General features: G+C 40.2%; 1 protein-coding gene across 1 annotated transcript in view; it reads right to left on the bottom strand.

Annotated features, from left to right (window-relative positions):
• Window positions 1-16,515, bottom strand: part of FSD1L (fibronectin type III and SPRY domain containing 1 like) — a 70,444-nt gene extending 53,929 nt beyond the window's left edge. Inside the window, exons 1-3 of the mRNA XM_089913494.1 lie at window positions 16,345-16,515; window positions 2,883-2,978; window positions 493-624 (exon numbers count right to left, since the gene is read on the bottom strand). Of these exons, the coding sequence (XP_089769620.1) occupies window positions 493-624; window positions 2,883-2,978; window positions 16,345-16,359 (243 nt within the window). The 5' untranslated portion in view covers window positions 16,360-16,515. The remainder of the gene's footprint in view (window positions 1-492; window positions 625-2,882; window positions 2,979-16,344) is intronic.
• Window positions 16,516-20,332: the final 3,817 nt, after the last annotated feature.

The raw sequence follows: 20,332 nt of genomic DNA, 5'->3' as shown, positions 1-20,332 counted from the left end.
GTGGTAAATACATGCAACGGATTATTCAGTCATAAAAAAGAAGGAAATCCTGACACATGCTACAAGATGACATTATGCTGAGTGAAATAAGCCAGTCACAAAGGGACAAATAGTGTATGATTCCACTCATATGAGATATCTAGAGTAGACAATACAATGGTGGTTGCCAGGCAGTGGGGGCAAAGGGTAAATGGGGCGTTGTTCAATGAGTATAGAGTTTCAGTCCTGCAAGATGAAAAAGTCCTAGAGAACTGTTACACAACAATGTGAATACAGTTAATACTACTGTACATTTAAAAATGGTTAAGAGGGTAAATCTTAGGTTTTTTATCACAATTTTAAAAAAACGATATCTATGACCAAAACAAAGTTAAGAATCATTCTTCTACAAGGTATCAGTACAGTTATACAAAAAATTCACTAATTTTTGCTTTCAATAAATCAAGCATTATACAGACTAAAATTCATATTTAAATAGTTGCACGATCTCACCTGTAACTCCTGTGATTTACGAGCTTGTTCCTGCTTGATACTGTTAATCATACTTTCTTTTACCTCATCCAATATGGAGTATAAACTATCAAATTCTTCATCTAACTCTGAAAGTATGTTAGAAGAATTTTCCTGTTTAATAAACAAAGATTTTACTTAAGAGCTGTCAAACATTAAAAAACTAAAAGATATAGTACTTATCAAGAGAATAGATTCATACTATGAATCTAATATCAGCCTCATATCATAAAATAATTAAAATTCTAATATTTGACATACACCTTAAAAACAGATGAATCCAAGAAGCTGGCTGCTAATGCTGATAGTTCTACTTCAGCAATGCTATGAGTTAAGTAGCCTTTTATGAACTAGCCCACACTCTCCTCACCTTTTATAAGACTGTTTCCACAGGACAATGTGCAAGTTTGTTTTAAGGTTGTCAACTTTGTCCAGACCTTTAGGCTCTAAGGCAGACCCTAAGCCAGTGGTTCTCAACTTTTGGTGTGTATCAGAATCATCAGTGAAGCAGATTTTAATAAAATATTCCAGAGAGTTTGATTCTGTAACTCTGAGAAATAGTCTGAGCATTATAGGGATGGGGCTGATTTTGCGCAAATTTTTAAATCTTTCAGGTTGCCTAAAACACTGCATTTACATAAGATAAGCAGAATTAAAACACTAAGCAATTCCTTACTGGGTCCTAAGAGATTTATCAAACACTGAATTTCGGTGCTAGGAGGAACCTCAGAAATCATCTACTGACTAGAATCTGTAGTCAAACTTCTAAATTTTATAAACTAAAATCTGTTTATAAAGTCTGTTGACCTCCAAGAGTTCCTCACTGCTTCATTAAGCAAGATGACGCTATTTCAACAAGAAATAACAAAATATCTGTGAAATCCCTAGATAAGTGATATTCACACTTGCAACAATTATGAGATAGAAGAAATCATCTTAAGGCATTTTTCAACATAGATGAATCATTCAACTAAGAGAAGTGAAATTGGCACTGGTTTACAAAACTAATACACAAAATCTACTGTAATATTGCAATCCAAACTTTTGCTTAAAATGTTTATAAAAACCAGACATCATCTCACTGGAGTCTTGCCAAAAGTGGTGTTAATCATTTTACTAGTTTCTTTACAGTAGTAAGAACATGACATGGAGGAAGAAATGTGCAGTCTGGAAGGCAGAAGACCTAAGTCAAATTCCACATTAACCACTCAGTAACAGTGTGACCTTGGACAAGCCACTTAAATTCCTGGACCTCAATTTTTTCATCTGTAAAAAGGAATTGGACCGCTCTTTCCCCTCAATAACCAACTGGCACATTCTTATGGTCTCTCGTCCACTACAGCTTATGCTCCCATCTTCAGTGACGAGGGTGTAGCTTAATTCCCCCTCTATTTTTTTTATGGATGCTAAGGTAAAGTCCTAATAATCTGTCAATCAGAAAAACAGTGTGAGCTAGCTCTATCTAAAGGTACCCTTTTACAGATTTCAAATGTGATGATTCTCTTGTCCATAGACCACGAGTTTAGAACCACTAGCTTTGCTTATTTAAAGAAACTGGATTAGTGGAGTCACCAAATTTTCCAATAAAATAGTTTGAGAAAGACAGTTAAACTGGTGAAGATTATAATTAACTAACTTCAATTACAGCAAATTCAGAAGTAAAGAAAATACAAGACCATAAGGTTTAACAGGCCAGGCAATTACCTAGGCTGAACCAAACAAAAACCACAGGAAAGGATTCACTGTCTACAAGTATCCTGGAAATCTTCTATGTTTATTTCACAAAGAAATGACCCTTAAATTAATTAAAGCACATTCATGGGAAAGCATCACCAGCTTATCTTAAGGTCTCTTCCACAATCAACATTTGATTATTTACAGTATGGATTATCCACCTATACCTGGGACCATTTCCTTAAGTATTCCCCTCTCTCCTCAATGGGCACTTTACCTTTCACTTTTATATCTTACTTTCATCTAGTTCTGCAAGTGGACCTCTTACCATCTACATTTTCCTTCTACTATTTACAGTAAAAGAAATGTTTAGCTTCCCAGTACTTTTGGAAAGGTACAATTTGCTCTTAATTGGAATTAGAAAAGACAAACATGAAACGGAACGGAAGAAAAGTGAGGATTATAATATTCCTAGCAATATTCCAGAGTTTTCTTTTTCCCTTACTATTTGATCTTTCCATGGAGAACGTGGGAATAGCAAATAAAGCATTTTTATTTATCTGCCATTTAAAAACCCTGCTCTCACCTCCATTAGTTTATAATCTATAGTTGACAGTGTATATTTATACTTCTGATTCGACCCAACAATCATTAATTGTGACATATTCACACAATTTTTTTTTAAAACAGATTCATACCTGAACTCCTTTTAGTGTTTGATTTAGTATATCAATAAAGTTCTGAATTTCATCATTTTTATTTGCCAGAGTTGAAATGATCCTTTGTAGAGCTTCCTAGGATAAAAAAAAAATTTTTTTAACACTACGATATTTTATTAAAAGAGAATTATAAACTTTATAACAACAACTCTCTAAACAAACTCTGTAAGAGTATATTACATAATAAACAGGAGCAACGTAAAACTGTTCATTGTTCAAACGCTATAATTACAAAAGATGGGATATATATTGGTACTGTTTTACAACCTCTTATTCCTAGTGTACAACTTAATTACCACCATATCTTTCACACTGAAGATGATCAATATTATTTAACATAAAGACTGTTACTTTAGGTCATAAGGCCATGGCAAACGAACAGAACCAAATCCTTAAACGTTGCAAAAATAAATGGAAACTTCTAATCAACATCAGGAAATGAGGAATAAAAGCAGAGACACTGAAATTTGACACTTATTTATAAAATTTGGCATTTATTTATAAAAATTAAAAACATATTTTAGAAATATGAAAGTAGATAATAAATTTGCAGTTACAATTACAACATTCATTGCAATATTTACAGATGCTATAGAACCATAATAAATAAGGTAATTTTAGTAGCAAATACCTCAGACTTTTTGATAATGCTTCCTATTTAAATAAAACACTTGATTATTTAACTTTCTCATACTCTCTACTTCAGTGTTGTCCAATAAAATTCCCTGCTATAATGGAAATATCCTATATATGTGCTGTTCTATATGGTAGTAACTACTCACATGAAGCTAATGAGCTCTTGAAATGTGGATAGAGCAACTGAGGAACTAAATTTATTTTAACTTGAATTAATTTCACTTTTTATTATACATGTGACAAGTGCTGTCATATTGTACATCACAGGTCTAGTTGTTTAATAACTCTTCATGGGTAGTAAAAGCAAAATCCAAACAAGGTACTTGTATTCTCAGTAAAAATCAAAAGCAAGTACTTTCACTTTATAATTTTTCCCAGAAGTACAAGCCTTATTTCCGTAAGCGCCTACAAACATAGATATTTTAATAATTTCCTATAAGATTTTGTGTAATAAAGGTTCTCCTCAAAATATTATCAAAAACTGATAAAAGGCTAAATATAGGGCTTCCCTGGTGGCATAGTGGTTGAGAGTCTGCCTGCGAATGCAGGGGACACGGGTTTGCGCCCCGGTCCGGGAAGATCCCACATGCCGCGGAGCGGCTGGGCCCGTGAGCTATGGCCACTAAGCCTGCACGTCCGGAGCGTGTGCTCCGCAATGGGAGAGGCCACAACAGTGAGAGGCCCGCGTACCGCAAAACAAAACAAAACAAAACAAAAAAGGCTAAATATAAAGAGCTCAGGAAATAATCTGATAAAGGGATAACATTTCATATAAATGCTCATAAAGCATTATAGTAAAAAAATTAAAATAATTACAGCCTCATTTCATTCTCCCAACAATCCCTGGAGATAAGTAGGTATTATCATCCCTGGGCCAGACTAAGGCTCTCTGCTTCACTTACCAATACTATTTCTTCCCATCCTCACCACTGTTGTTTTTTAGTATAATAACACAATGAAGTTATGCTATGAAAGAGTTAGCTGTTTATCCTCTCGGTGTTCCCTCCAGAAACAGGTACATGGAGATTTGAATACAAAGACAACGCAGAATGCAGCCAGTACCTGGGGGAGGGGTGGGCACAGCTGGAGGGACGAGAGTGGTAGTACAGAGATGTAGAAAACGAGGGTAGAAGACTTAAGAGTCTTTTGAGTATTCATCCAAGACAGACTCTCTATATACTTTAAAAAACACAATGGAACAGTAAAAATGGTTCTGCCAGTCCTCGGCCTGTGTACAGTAAGCTTCAATTAAGATTGGGCTTTTCAGGTTAATAGACTGACTATCTGCATCCTCTCCTAACCCTCCCAATGGTAGGGTTACATCCATATTATATAGATGAGAAAACGGAGATTCAATCAGTTGCCCAAAGTGACACTGCTTGTAAAGGAATGATTATGCTCAGTCTATCTCGAAAGCCCATGCTCTTTACCACTTTAGAATACTGCCTCTAAACCTAACCAATTTGCCCGTTATATGAAACACCCATACAATAAATTACATATTGTTTTAATATTTTGGTTTGCTAAGACTCTTCAATGACATATAAAATCACTGGAATTTTCTTGGAGAATCACAGCTTGAGCTTAAGCTTTGTCCACTGAAATTAGTGAAATTCTGGTAAAGGAACTTGATTGTAACATTTTAACTTCTATCCACATACAACTATTATAATTCAAGAATCTGGGACTTCCCTGGTGGTCCCGTGCCTAAGTAAGACTCTGCACTCCCAGTGCAGGGGGTCAGGATTCGATCCCTGGTCAGGGAACTAGATCCCACATGCCACAACTAAAAGATCCCACATGCCACAACTAAAAGATCCTGTGTGCCACAACTAAGACCCAGCGCAGCCAAATAAATAAATAAATAAATGTTTAAAAAAAAGAAAGGAGTATCATTTTAAAAAAATAATTCAAGAATCTGACATAATATAAACACGTATAGAAATTCTGGTATTCCAAGAAAAAAGTTCTGAAAGCAGGACTACATAAGCTGAGTTCTGAAACTTTACCCTAGCCTGTGTATGTGACATGAGGTTAAAGTTTTCTCTAGGTGGTAAGACCCAGGGAAGAGATCTATACAGGGATAATGTGTTCCTAATATAGGAGGTATGCAAGGGGAGGCAAGTCCGGTAGAACTTTTTTTAAAGTATTTTCTAAATATGGCAAGCAACATACCAGGGCAGGATAAGAAACTTTGAGAAAGAGGCAAAAAGAACTAAAAGATACCATAATGCACGGAGTTTTCTACCCTACTCTACCCCTCCAGGGCCTCCAAATTTAATCACTAGCTTTTATAATGGAGACACAAGTAATTGATAAAGAAGCTGAGGAGGAAGTGCAAAGCCAGAAGTCTCAATGAAAGTGATGTAAGCTGTGTACAGCACCTATTCTCTGAGCTCCAGACCATTTTAATCCAACTGCTTACTTGAAATCTCCACTCGGATGTCTCAAAAGCACTTCAAAACTCAACATGTCATAATGTCCTCCACTAAACCTGAGCCCTCCTCTAGTGTTCTATCTCTGCCAGTGGCACTACCAGCTGTAAAACCAGAAACCTAGCAACTCAAAATCAAAAACAAAACAACAACAACAAAAAAACAATTAAAAAATCAGCAGAGGACCTGAACAGACATTTTTCCAAAGACGACATACAGATGGCCAACAGGCACATGAAACAATGCTCAACATCACTAATCATCAGGGAAATGCAAATCAAAACCACAATGAAATATTACCTCACACCTGTCAGAATGGCTATTATCAAAAAGACAACAAATAACAAGCTCTTGAGAGGATGCAGAGAAAAAGCAACCCTTGTACACTGTTGGTAGAAAGGTAAATTGGTGCAGCCACTATGGAAAACAGTAGGGAGTTTCCTTAAAAATGAAAATAGAACTACCATACCATCCAGCAATTCTATTTCTGGGTATTTATCTGAAAACAAAAATACTAATTTGAAAATACTAATTCAAAAAGATAAATGCACTCCTATGTTCACTGCAGCATTATTCACAATAGCCAAAATAAGAAAGCAACCTAAGTGCCCATTGATAGATGAATGGATAGTGAAGATGTGAGCTATATACACTGGAATATTACTCAGCCATAAAAAAGAATGAAATCTTGCCACTTGCAACAACATGGATAGACCTAGAGGGTATTATGTTAAGTGAAATATGTCAGACAGCAAAAGATAAATACCATATAATTTCCCTTATACGTGAAATCTAAAACACAAAACAAATGAACAAACATATTAAAACAGAAGGAGTCATAGTTGCAGAGAACAAACAGGTGGTTGCCAGAGGGGAGAGGGGGAGGTGGATGGGTGAGGTAGGTGAGGGAGATTAAAAGATAAAAACTTCCAGTTACAAAATAAATGAGTCTCAGAGATAAAATGTACAGTGTGGTAAAAATAGTCAATAATAATGTAATATCATTGTACGGTGACAGATAGTAATTAGATTTATTGGGGTGATCATTTGTAATGCATAGCAATATTAAATCACTATGTTGTGTGATTAGCATAGTTAATTCCTACAGGAATTAACACAGTAGGTCAATTATACTTCAAAAACAAACTCACAGAAAAAGAGATCAGATTTGTGATTACCAGAGGCAGAGGGTGGGGGGACTCAGAAGTAGATGAAGGTAGTCAAAAGATACAAGTACTAGGGGTATAATGCACAACATAATAAATATAATTAACACTGCTACATGTTATATATAATTAACACTGTTGCCTAGTATATATGAAAGTTGTTGAGAGTAAATCCTGAGTTCTTGTCAAAGAAAAAATACTTTTCTCTTTTTCTTTTATTTTTTATCTACATGAAATGATGGATGTTCACTAATCTTACTGCGATAATCATTTCATGATGTATGTAAGTCAAATCATTATACTGTACACCTTAAACTTATATAGTGATATATGTCAATAAAACTGGAAGGAAAAAACCCCCAGAAACCTAGGCCATCATCATTACATTCTTTCCTTTCATTTGTGCTCTACACGCAGTCACCAATTCTGTAGATTTTACCTCCTAAATAACTCTGTAATCACTATTACCACAAGTCAGTATCATATCTCAACTTATATTCTTGCAAAACTTCTTAACAGGCCTCTGATCCATTCTTTCTCCCCAGTAATCAGCTCTCTATATTGCAGCTAGAGTAATATGTTAGCATCACTCTTCCTGCTTACTTGTCTTGCCACAAGTCCTTGGATAAAACTGAAAATCTTTTAACATGAGCTGTTAACATGACCTTAAACATGACATTACATAATCTGCAAGACCCTGCATGATCTTCCTTCCCATTGCCTACCTCACCTGTTTCAACTCACACCAGACTTCTTCTCTCTTGCTGTATTCCAGCTGCAGTAGCCTGCTGTGAGTTTCTCTAATATGCTTTGCTTCCCACCTGGGAACCCTCACATTTATCAATTCTTCCTGTTCTAAAACATATACACAATTTTTTGTTAAAACAAGTTCCAAAAACTTTTTTTGGAATGAGCCCATTCTATATATCTAAGTATACACACACATGCGCGCGCGCACACATGCACACTTGCTTCATTTATTATCAAAGCCTGATGGTGAAGAAGGGCAAAGACAACTTTGAACTGGGACTCTATCAACCTGAAAGAATGCCTACCAGGGTCTCTCAGACTTCATCTCAGATCTCAAGTCTCCCATTACCCTCCAAATACTGATGGATAAAGTGACAGATAAACATAGATGGATAAAGGCAATATAAATTATCTGAAGTTTATCTAGATAATATAACTGATTTTGCAAGACTTCAGGTGGCCATGACTAAAAGCTTTAGGTGATACAGGTCTGAAGATATGCTTTCACAAATATGAATTCTGCTAGATCACAGTAAAATATATAGAATATATGTCTCCAGAGACAGTATGCATAGGCAATCTCAGCCATTATCCTTTGGTCACGCACCTCAGTCACCAGGAGCTCAAGAAAACCTACACTATCAAAATTAAGCCTCTCAATTACTTGACTATGGAATTCGTCTAAGGTAACTGCTATGTTAACAAAGGGGAGGGAGGCGGGAATGACACGCCCCAGCCAAGCACAACTGCAGTCACTCCTATGGAATGGTTCAAAGTAATCTGGGATGTACAAGGCATGAGGCACCCTCTTCAAAGAAGCATAGCTTAAAGTTATGCTTATAGTCCCTATAAATCATGAGAAGTAAAAGCACAATCAATTGACTCTAAGCAAAATAATAATAACTAACACTTTTATACTCTTAAGGACCAAGCACTATCTTAAGCTCTTTACATACATTAATTTGTTTAATCCTCTCAAGAATCCTATGAAGTAGGATACTTGGTTATCTCCGTTTTCCAATTTGGAAGCTGAGGTATAAAGAGGTTAAGTAACTTGCCCGGGACCTCAGAGTTAGTATGTGGCAGAACCAGAATTCAAATTAAGATAGTCTGACTCCTGAGTCTATGTTCTTAACAATTAGCACTGTACTACCTGAAAACAAAGATCAGAGGTCCATGAAAAGAAAGTCAGAACATCTAAGAGCATCAAAAGGACTTAAGATTTTCTTTAAGACTGGAAAAAACTAGGAATGAGCAACAGGCTGTAACATGTACCACCCTGCCAAACACAAGGGCAACAGTAACAGCTCTTCTTACCACAGGCATATGATCATTAACTCTGAGAACATGATGACGGCCACCATCTGAAATGGCATGGTTCTACTGGCTTTAGCTTAATATACGTGAATATGACAAATTCAAATGTGAGTCTTAATTCTGCATTCAACAAAAAACTCTACCAACTGGGCTACTTAACTGGAAACTATACAGTGCAATAAGTGCCTGAAGTTATGATGCAGAAACTTCCTGTTCTTAGAACCAGTGGCAAAAAACCATTATACCCGTGTTTATATGCTACTCTGAATCCAAAGGCATCAATAACCAAGTGGCCATAATTAGACACTGTGATATATGGGTTTCCCACCAGCGTCTACTCAGACAAGGAGAAAATTTCTGATTCAAATTCTACATTAGTATTCCAGACAGTTGAGATACACGAATCTAGAACCACTGCAAATATCACTAATCAATCTACAATTTAAAGGGGCCAAACTATTACTATAGTCATTTCAGTTAGTATTCATTAAGCACTTTCTATGTGCCAGGCACTATACTAAGCTTCTAACATGAACTATCTTTTTAATTATCACAATAGACAGCAATATGTCTTTGTATTTTATGGTTGAAGAAAGAGAGGTTAAAGAAGTTATGAAACTTCCTTTGATCACACAGCTGTCAAATGGCAGTCACAATTCAAATCCAGGAAGCTGCCCCCAGAGTCTGTACTTTTACACCACTCTAGGCTGCATACACTGCAGAGGACTGTACAAAACAGTCATAGGGTTCCTGCAACCAGAGCAAAGGGATCAGTGAAAAATCCTAATGCCACCAGGAATTACGCCACTTGTATCACTCCACACCAAAGACCTCTCCTTTGAATCAGGTAATGAGTAGAAATCCAGAATGCTCTATCCAGCTGGTAAGTTAGACAACCAGAATCTTACCAGCTGACCATAGTTATGGCAACACATAACAAGAGTATTGTGCTCAAAAGTGATGCAACGAGCTAGAAAAGGAGAATTATATATTGTTGAGGAATTCAGGAATCTGATAATCATAAATAGTTAACTGGTAGAAAGCTACGCCCTCTGTAACAGTGAAACAGCTGGGATTACTACCACTGTACACAGATGCAACTGAGGTGATCCACAGAAAAAAAATCTAATAAAAGACCTGGTAGGGAATACTGTCTTTTCACCCTGAGCCCAGTTGTAGATATCAGAGCAGAAGAAGAGGTTCTTTCCCAACTAGGATTTGGGGAAATACAGTGTATCAGAGGCTGAGGAAGGCTCATCCATTTTTGCAGCCTCTGAGCTGTCTGTTCCATCCAATGAAGTCTAGGAGGCTCACATTCAGCCACGGAAACCAGAGGACTCATCATCTAATTAAGGGAGGTGGAATGGAAGTAGAGATGGGGGTACTCTCAGGTACCACTAGTAGCAGTATAAACTGACAAAACCTTTCTGAAGGGCGACTTGGCAATACACATCAAAAGATATTTAAAAGCATATACCCAATGACTCAGTAATTCCATTTGTACTAATTTATTCTAAGTAAATAATTAAAGAGTATAAGCCGAGACTTGACGACAAAGATTTCATCTTACTGTTATTTATAATATTAAAAGGTTAGGACCAACATAAAAGTATGACAAAAGGATACTAACTAAAAATCAAGTAGGGCTTCCCTGGTGGCACAGTGGTTAAGAATCCTCCTGCCAATGCAGGGGACACAGCTTCGACCCCTGGTCCAGGAAGATCCCACATGCCGTGGAGCAACTCAGCCTGTGCGCCACAACTACTAAGCTTGCGCTCTAGAGCCCGCGAGCCACAACTACTGAAGCCCGCATGCCTAGAGCCTGTGCTCTGCAACAAGAGAAGCCACCGCAGTGAGAAGCCCGCGCACTGCAACAAAGAGTAGCCCCCACTCACCACAACTAGAGAAAGCGTGCGTGAAGCAACAAAGACCCAACGCAGCCAAAAAAAAAAAAAATCACATAATATATATCCATATTAAAGAATTCTGCTAAATCATTAAAAGTGTTGTAGAATGATATTAACATGGAAAAAGATATCCCTACATATTAAGTGAGAGCAAATTATAAATCACTATACATAGTGTGATACCATAGTTTTTTTAAGTTTCTATATGCATTAAAAAAGACTGGAATGTAATACATACAAATGCTAAAAGAAGTTATCTCTGGGTGGCAGGATTATGGGTGATTTTTATTTTATTTTCATTTATCTATATTTCCTAATTTCCTACAATAAACTTGTGTTACTTATATTTATAATGCAACAGAAGTGCACAGGCTGGCTGTGCTAACACTATTATAAATTAGTTCAAAATATAATTAGCTATCATCAGCAAATATCAATAACTGAGACCATATTAATCAGAACCCTGTGGCCGGGAAGAAGTGCCAACTGAGGATATAAAACATAGAAAAAGAAAGCTGTAGAAAAAATCCACTAACTTCAAAGTATTGTCCACCCTACATTGGAGTGGAACATCTATCACTATGGCATTCAATATGTGTTTGCTGCATGAATAATCCTGCTTACATTCAGCCAGGCACTGCAAAGAACCATTGTCCTTAAAAAAATTTTTTTAAGTTAGGTCTGTTTCACTATATTTCTAGTTTCTTTTTAAACTGTCAAGTTCAATAAAAATGAAGGTGTCTGTACTTAAACACAGTGATACAAGTATATCAGCATGGTCCTTTGAAGAGGGTACCTCATACTTTGTACATCCCAAATTACTCTGATCCACTCCACAGGAATGACTGCAGTTGTGCTTGGCTGGGGTGTATAAAAACCCCAGTTATACTTTCCTGGTCACACCTCTATTTTAGAAAGCAAAGACCTTCCCTCAAAAAAGAAAGAGAGGGCTTCCCTGGTGGCGCAGTGGTTGAGAGTCCGCCTGCCGATGCAGGGGACGCGGGTTCGTGCCCCGGTCCGGGAGGATCCCACATGCCACGGACCGGCTGGGCCCGTGAGCCATGGTCGCTGAGCCTGCGCGTCCGGAGCCTGTGCTCCGCAACGGGAGAGGCCGCAACAGTGAGAGGCCCGCGTAACGCAAAAACAAACAAACAAAAAAAAAAAAAAAAAAAGAAAGAGAGCTGGAGAGAAGTGAGATACATGTACTACAGAAAAATGATTTGTAGCAGCAAGGGAGACCAAATTCCAGAGTTTTATCTAAATCATGTTCTATACTTTCTATCAACGATTTTTACTAGACTAAACTAGTTTCTTAATAACAACAACAAAAAAAAACTACTTTATAGGGGTTTATATCTTAAGTTTTATCTTAAGATCTAAGATATATCTTAAGATAAAGATATATCTTAAGTTTATATTTTAAGATATATCTTAAGTTTATATCTTAAGTTAATATCTTAAGTTTTAATGACATTAATCATGCCACCATTTAAAGGCAAAGGAGCAAGGCAAGAAGGGTGGTAATGAAAGAAGCTTGAGCTGGGAAGAAAGACCTGGTATGAATCCAGACTACCACTTGCTAGCTGTGTGACTCTGAACAAGTTATTTAACCTCTCTGAGTTCCATCTTCCATATCTTTACAACAGGAATAACAGCTGTTGTGAGAATTTAAAGCAGTCTAATACAATACTGGATACAGAACAATACTCAAATTTCATTCCTCTTTCCTTTCCTCAGGACTGAGAAAAAGGCATAATTTTGGAACATGAGATACAGTTGGTTACCTGGATATGGTGGAGGCCTCCGAACTGTTAGGGTACAACAAGAAGGCAAAGGATAGCAAATACCAGGGCAGAGGAAGAAACTGGGATGAGGAAGCCAAGTCTAGACTTGCTACTGGTTGCAGGTCATGTTGTGCTTTAAAATTCTCCCTACTCAGTTCAATCTCCTCAGTCTAGGTTTGTTCAGTCTTGCACATCAAGCCTTGCCTGACTGTCACTATTCCTCTCTAAGCAGAAAGTAGAATATGCGGGGGAAAGGGAGGAAAAGCAAACAACTGACAATGTATGCTCTTGATGACATCCTCCCTCTGGGATCCCTTCCCCTTTCCTCTCCACCTTTATTATTCCTACAGCACAAACCCTTCCTAGAAACAGCAACCCCTATGAATATGAATGATCTCCTGCACAAGAATTTAACTGAAACTATCAAATTCTAAGCACCAAGATTCTAGAAAGGTGCAAATGTCTTATTTGTTTCAATGGTTTCTTTGAACATACACATTTTATCAGGTAAAGAAACCTTTGGGATTTTATCTTAAAACCACTTAAGGACATAATCAAAAGGTTTGAGTATCAAATAAAGCCACCTATCCATAACACATCCTGTTCACAAGTGTCCCAGAAACTCGATATAAACAAAATCCCTCTGTTTATTTCTAGAAGATAATACTGTGGTTTTCTGTATCCAACAGTACACCTTACATACCCAAGGTAATTATGTTTTCTTCCTCTACTCAAACAGAGCATTTGTTGCTAACACAAGTCCAAGTTATTTTCACAAAAAAGCAGCTGGTCAAGCTAATCCATTTGCTGACTAGCCACCATCAAGCTTCTGTAAGACTGTCCAGTTAACTTAACCTCTGTTGTCAGATTGCATGAGTCAGAATTTCCAATCCTTTTTCAATTAGGATTTAACAACTCTTCTTTGGCACCATCATTTGAAACATTTATTACAGACATAAACACAGAAAACATGCTTTAAACTTAAGGACAAAGGTAAGAAATGGTTAGACTGGACTAGAAAAATAGTTATACAAATTATCAACAAAGGGATAAAGTTACTTTGAAGTCGAGATTATGAGATTACTAATAGCTAACGGATAGTACTTATGTGTGCTAGGCACCAAGTGATTTTTAAAAATTAACACGATCTTCATAACCCTTTGAGGTAAGGAGACTTTAAAGATGAGGAAATGGAGACTGCAAATTGCCCAACCTCATTCAGTTCATAAATAGAAGGACTGGAGACGACTCTGAAGCCATCCTCTTAATAATTTAAAGCCCAAATCCCAAATACCTTACAAATGGATATATATTCAAGCCACTCTCACCCTCTGCCACTTGCAGGAACTATGTTTCCTTATGCTGACTAAGGTATCATCCCTGCTATTATTTTTGTTGTAACATTCTATAATAGAAAAGAGAAATCATGCCAGGGGTGTACTACTACTGTTTTATTTCAAGAGAAATACATAACCAGCTCAGTTCATTATTAGTTGAGGTATATAATTGAATCTGCAGTAATTCATGAGAAAAGAATGCTCAAATTCAGAGCACTGAATTGGTTATAAGCATCAACACATGATGCTTATTTTAAGCTACAAAACAAAGCGTTTTTTATTAGAAATATTATTTAATACTATCAATGAAATTCAACATATTTTCTAATATTGAGAACTTGATTCTCTAACTTATCTAAGATACATTAGTACCAGTAAGAAAGAACAGCTGATTCTTCTCTACCTCTGGTAAAACTGTACACAGTATGTGTAGGTACTCAAATACAACATTTGGAATGAAACCAAGTTCAGATCTTAGCCTTATGTATGGCTAGTGGTATGACCTTGCAGGACTCACTCCAACTCTTGAGTCCTCATTAAAATGAGAGACAATGCATGCCCTGGCAAAATAAGATGATCCACATTAAAATACTTTTTAAAATTATATTTTACAGCACACAGAGTATTTTAGTATATTCTTTGTAAACTTTAAAGCACTGTACTTTAAAGTACATAATTCATACTTAATTATATTACCTCCTTTTCACAGTAACTATAAAATATTCTCAGGAAATTGATTAATCACAGTTAAGTGATTTGCTCCATATCACAAAGCTACATATAGCAGCATGGAACCCAAGTCTCTGGACTCCAAGTCTTTGCCCTTCCGTTTGCTCTGAACTAATGTCCACTCAGATATCACATGACTTTTATTTAAAAAGTTAAATAAGCTTTGAAATGTTTTACAAATTCAAAACACACAAAATGTAATTTTTTAAAAATGTCTTACTAATAGTCATGAAAATTAAAAAATTGAATATACCTGAGTTTCAAGATGCACACATACAATGAAATCATATGACGTTTGTTAAATACTGTAATAGTTAACGTTAAACACATCACTACACTATTCTCTCATGCCCCCAGTGCTCAAGGAAGTGAATCCAGGCAAAATTATAGAAAACAATGTTCTAACGTTTTTTCCAGTACTTTCTATCTAATAATAGAAAAGAATGGCCTCTTGGACATGCCCTTGTTTTCCCCTGCTGCATTATTAGTAACACTGTGTTCCTTCTTATTATACTGCACTATATTTCAATTACTATAATCTAACAAAGAGAGCACCGTGGTTGATTTTTATATAGAGATTATAACTAAATATTAATAACACTTCTAATTGTATTCAAACGTTGGCTATGTTCTCTAAATATATATATATATATATATATATTGGTTAATAGAAACGGCTAGTTCTGTATACCCTTTAACTTGTTCAGAAAGTATAAAACATGCCAAAACAACCATTAAGGTAACTGACCAGCAACACTGAACTGGTCAGAGGGTGGGACCGCTGCTCTGACAACTGTCAGTCTTTTCTCTCAATTCAACCAACACTAAACACCAAGACGTGCTAGTGAACTAGTCCCGAGGAGGGCTGGGGCGGTGGACAAGGCTGGGGCGGGGGGCGGTACTAAGGAGATCTGGTTCCCGACCTAAAGAGGCACAGATTTTGCCAAGATAGGAGAAGGCTGGGTCGAGTAGAGGGGCCAGCTTCGGCGTCAGCCGGTAGACCCCCATGTGCCTTGGCTTCCTCTTCTGCTAAGGATGGATAAACTCTCACTAGCTCACCGGGAGGCTGCGAGAATCAAAGAGGGCCCAGACCGTTGCAAAAAATGATGAAAAACTGGGGGCGGCTCCCGCTATCCCCTCAGGAGCCAGGGACCAGGACCCAGGACCAAGTACAGGGCAGAAGCTATCCAGGGTCACGGGGCGCGGTCCCCGCAGCCCGGCGGGCGCCGCTTTGCTCCTGGGAAAGAGCAAAGCGGCCTGGCGGCCTCGCCCTCCGCGGCCATAGCCCAGCCTCAGGCTGGCCTGGCCAGCCCCGCTCGCCCACCGCCCACCCGGCCGGGGAGCTCTGCCCAGCCTCGGCGGCCCAGTGCCCGCGCTTACTTTCTGGGAGTCCATGGCCAGGGGCTGTGTCCGCTAGACCCCAAACCGCGTCGAAGAACCTTGCGAGGAGACGGAGGGAGGTCGGACACAACGACACGGCTACCCGGGGCCGCTGCTCTGCTGAGCCACCGCCGCCTCTGCCTCAGCCTCAGACCTCACCGGCGCCGCCCGGCCGCGCCCCGTCCGCGCCCAGCCCCGCGCGCGCCGCAGTCGCGCCGCCGTTGCCAGGGTGAAAGGGCGGCCCGCGGAAGGGAGGGGGCCAGGAGCTCCTTGCGCACGCGCCCTGCTGCGAGAAGAGATGGGGAGGGGTGGAAGGGGGGTGCTGGTTATCCGGTGCAGCGACGGAGCGGCAGAGAGAGAGGAGTGCTCGCCCCTTGGTCCCGCCGGTCGTTTGAAGAAGCCTCGCCCTCCTTCCCCCATCCTTTTTCCTCCAGTGCGCGCGATTGCTGCAGGCTTTGGAATGGACCACTGGGCATCCAGCAGCCGGGTCCGTGGGGAGGGCAGGGGAAGGAAAGCTCTGGCCCTGGAGATAGATCAGCCCCTTCTCCATCCTGCAAGCATCTGAAGCACCTCCTTATGCTAGCCCTTGGAGAAGCAGCCAGGCTAAGACAGGCCCAGCGGTCCAGTGGGAAGGAAATGGCTGGGAGGGGGATGTAGTGGAAACATGCGGAAAGCCTGTAGGAACGTGACAGAAACTTGGGTAGACTGTGGAGTCTGGTAGACCTTTACCAGAGAGCCCCCTGGGAACCTTGCTCGCTGTGACTTTGAGCAACTACTCTCCCAGAGTCTGTTTCATCTTTGGTAAAATAAATAATTCTGACTTCGCAGAGCATTATGAAGATTAAATAACGTATTGGGGGCTTCCCTGGTGGCGTAGTGGTTGAGGGTCCGCCTGCCGATGCAGAGGACACGGGTTCACGCCCCGGTCCGGGAAGATCCCACGTGCCCCGGAGCGGCTGGGCCCGTAACCCATGACCGCTTGGGCCTGCGCGTCCGGAGCCTGTGCTCCGCAATGGGAGAGGCCGCAACAGTGAGAGGCCCGCGTACCGCAAAAAATAAAAAATTAAAGAAAAAAATAACGTTTTGGAAGTGCCCAGTACATAGTTAATGCTCAGTAATTATAGTTATTGGTGGGAAGCTAGAACCTGCTCAGTCTGGACTGAGGGGACAATAGAGACTAGAAAGCTTGGGAAGGTACGATTCAAAATGTTCTTCCCCAAGTGGACAGGCCTCATCTTCCATTTCGATGACTGCAGAGGTTCAGAAAAGTTCAACTGGGCAATCACTTATTGTGAATGAACAAAAGGGAAAAATATATTGAGTACGTATTAGGTACCAATTCCATGGACTGAGAATCAGCAGTGACAAGGCATTTTATATACATATATATATGTATATAAAATGCCTCCTTACATTACATCTCTAATGTAAGGAGTTTAGACGTTTTACAGGGAAAAATTACATGGGATAAATGGAATCAGAGAATTGTGTGGGCTTCATGTTCGGTAGGAGAGTCAGGGAAGGCCTCTCTCGGGTCACTCCTGAGAGTGAGAGAATAACTATACAAACATCTGGAGAAGAGCATTCTAGACAGAAGAAACAGCAAATACAAAGGTCCTGAGAGGGCATGGTCTCTATGTTTAAGAAACAGCATTTATCCTACAAGGCTGTAATTATCTCTGTAGATGTATCTCCCCGACTATACTTGTGGGTCGAAATTTCTTTTACCCATAACTGTATCGCCAGCACAGGGCCTGCCATCTAGTATGCATTCAATAAATCCTTTTTAAACTGGACAGACATGTACAAGAAAGGGGTTGAAGGGAACAAAAGGAAAAACTAGTTCAGGCCGGGTGGGTTGTTTTTGAAGGCCAGGGTCCAGGGCCTATGTGGCATGCAGTCTTGCAGAGAGATGCTCCTTTTCTTGGTATCAAGGGAAAGGAGCCTCCTCTCCAAGCTGCCCCAGTTCCATGAGGAGAGATGAAAGCAGCCAGGCACTCAGCGACTAGCCTGCCGCTGCAGCCACGCAGGCCATTCTCCGCAGTGCACGCGCACTGCAGCTGAGTCAGTTTCCCTTGAGGGAGAAATGCAGCCTCGGGACTGGAGAACATCAGAAGTCAAACCACCCTGCTGTGAGCTCCCCAGCCCTGCACCTGCCTGCCACTGCACGACCCAGTGAAGAAGAAACAGCATTTAGCACTGTCTCCAGTTCTCTTGCTGCAAGGACTCTACCTCACTACTGTCAGAGGGTAACTCCTGGGCACTCTGTGACTGATGGGCTTAAGCCCCGAAGGAGGCAGAAAGAGGCTTTGGAGACAGTGAGTCAACAGCTGAAATGCAATCTCCAGATTCTGTCCCAGGCCACATCCCAGGAGCTCACTCCTGGCCCCTTGCCTCCCCGCTCCCCTAGTTCTTTCCCTGCAGCCCAGCCAAGAACCTGCAGCTTTTGACAAGAGTGCTACCCCATTTGACTTCTGCTCTCGCCAGATCTCTGTCTCCTTTGGCCAGTCTGGCTCCCTGCCCAGCTTCCCGGGCCTTCTGGTTTCCCTCATTCTCATCTGTAAACAGCTAGTGTCTTCTAGCTGTGACTTCTGTCTTCCCCGGCCCATATAGCAGGCACTCACCTAGCTGGGCACTAAGTCTGCTGCCTGACCCACTCCCGCTGCTTCTGGCCTATGGGCAAGTCCTTTGCCTCTTCACAGCCGAGTCAGTTTAGAAATTTTCAAAAATAGCTTTTCTAATAAACCAAAGCCCTTGTTCTCAAATGTAATCCCCAGACCAGCTGAATCAGCAGCACCTGGTAACTTGTTAGTAGTACAAATTCTCAGGCTTCATCCCCAGACTTACTAAATCAGAATCTCCAGGGGGTGGGAGGGGGGTACAGTATTCAATGTTTTACCAAGTCCTCCAGGTGATTCTGACGCACACTAAAGTTTGATCGCCATTGAACTGAGAGAAAGCAAATTGTTTAAAAAACGAAAAAAAAGGGAACTACAGAAGCACAGAAACAGATGACTTTTCAACACAGGTTTCTGATTCTGAGATAGCATATCTGGTCATAGATATTTATTTGAATGAGGTTCCTCGGCCTTCAGGACTGCCTTTCTGACTAAATCCCAATTTAGGATAGCCTCAGGCTTGGCACTGCTGATTTAAAGAGTCTGGCAAAATTGTCTCTTCCAGAACCAGGTTTCCTGTTCTCTCTTGCCAGGCATCGCCTGCAGCCCTGAGTTCCCTCGTAAGTTCTGGGATCCCCCATCTCTTGGGAGAGAAAATTTCTTCCCTTAAATTTCTTGCCAACAGTCTTTCCCTTTGGTATAGGGCCATCGGCCTGGAGTCAGCCATCTGAATTTTTTTCTTTCTTTCTTTCTTTTTTTTTTTGTGGTACGTGGGCCTCTCACTGCCGTGGCCTCTCCCGCTGCAGAGCACAGGCTCCGGACACGCAGGCTCAGCGGCCATGGCTCACGGGCCCAGCCGCTCCACGGCATGCGGGATCCTCCCGGACCGGGTTACGAACCCGTCTCCGCTGCATCGGCAGGCAGACTCCCAACCACTGCGCCACCAGGGAAGCCCCAGCCATCTGAATTTTAATCCTGCCACTGCTACTTACCAGCTGTGTAGCCTTCAGTGAGTCATTTAACCTCAATAAGCCTCAATTTCCTTATCTGTAACATAGCGATCATAGTGGTAGTAATTCCCAGTTAGGGCTGTTGTGAGGATTAAAGGAGATTATGTATGCAAAATGCCTGACTTAGACACATGTAACAAATGGTAGCGGTTACTGTTATTACTGCCTTGTACATCATATCCTTCTGTGCCACCATGGCATGGCTTTCTGCTCCTTGATCTCTGGGGTCTTAGAAGTCCTATTCTCACCCCTAACCAGTTTTCACTGTCATACCTGGCTTTTCTGAAGCATAATCACTGGCCAGATGCAGCTCTTTGTTGAAGCCAAATCTTCACCCATTGCTCCCTGTTAATATCTGGC

This window comes from Delphinapterus leucas, chromosome 6, assembly GCF_059928025.1.
Source record: "Delphinapterus leucas isolate spDelLeu-1000000601 "Yukka" chromosome 6, BTC_Dleu_Yukka2, whole genome shotgun sequence".
In the NCBI taxonomy this organism is placed as follows: domain Eukaryota; kingdom Metazoa; phylum Chordata; class Mammalia; order Artiodactyla; family Monodontidae; genus Delphinapterus; species Delphinapterus leucas.
Note: the sequence above shows the minus strand (reverse complement) of the source record. Positions and strands in the feature narration are given on the sequence as shown.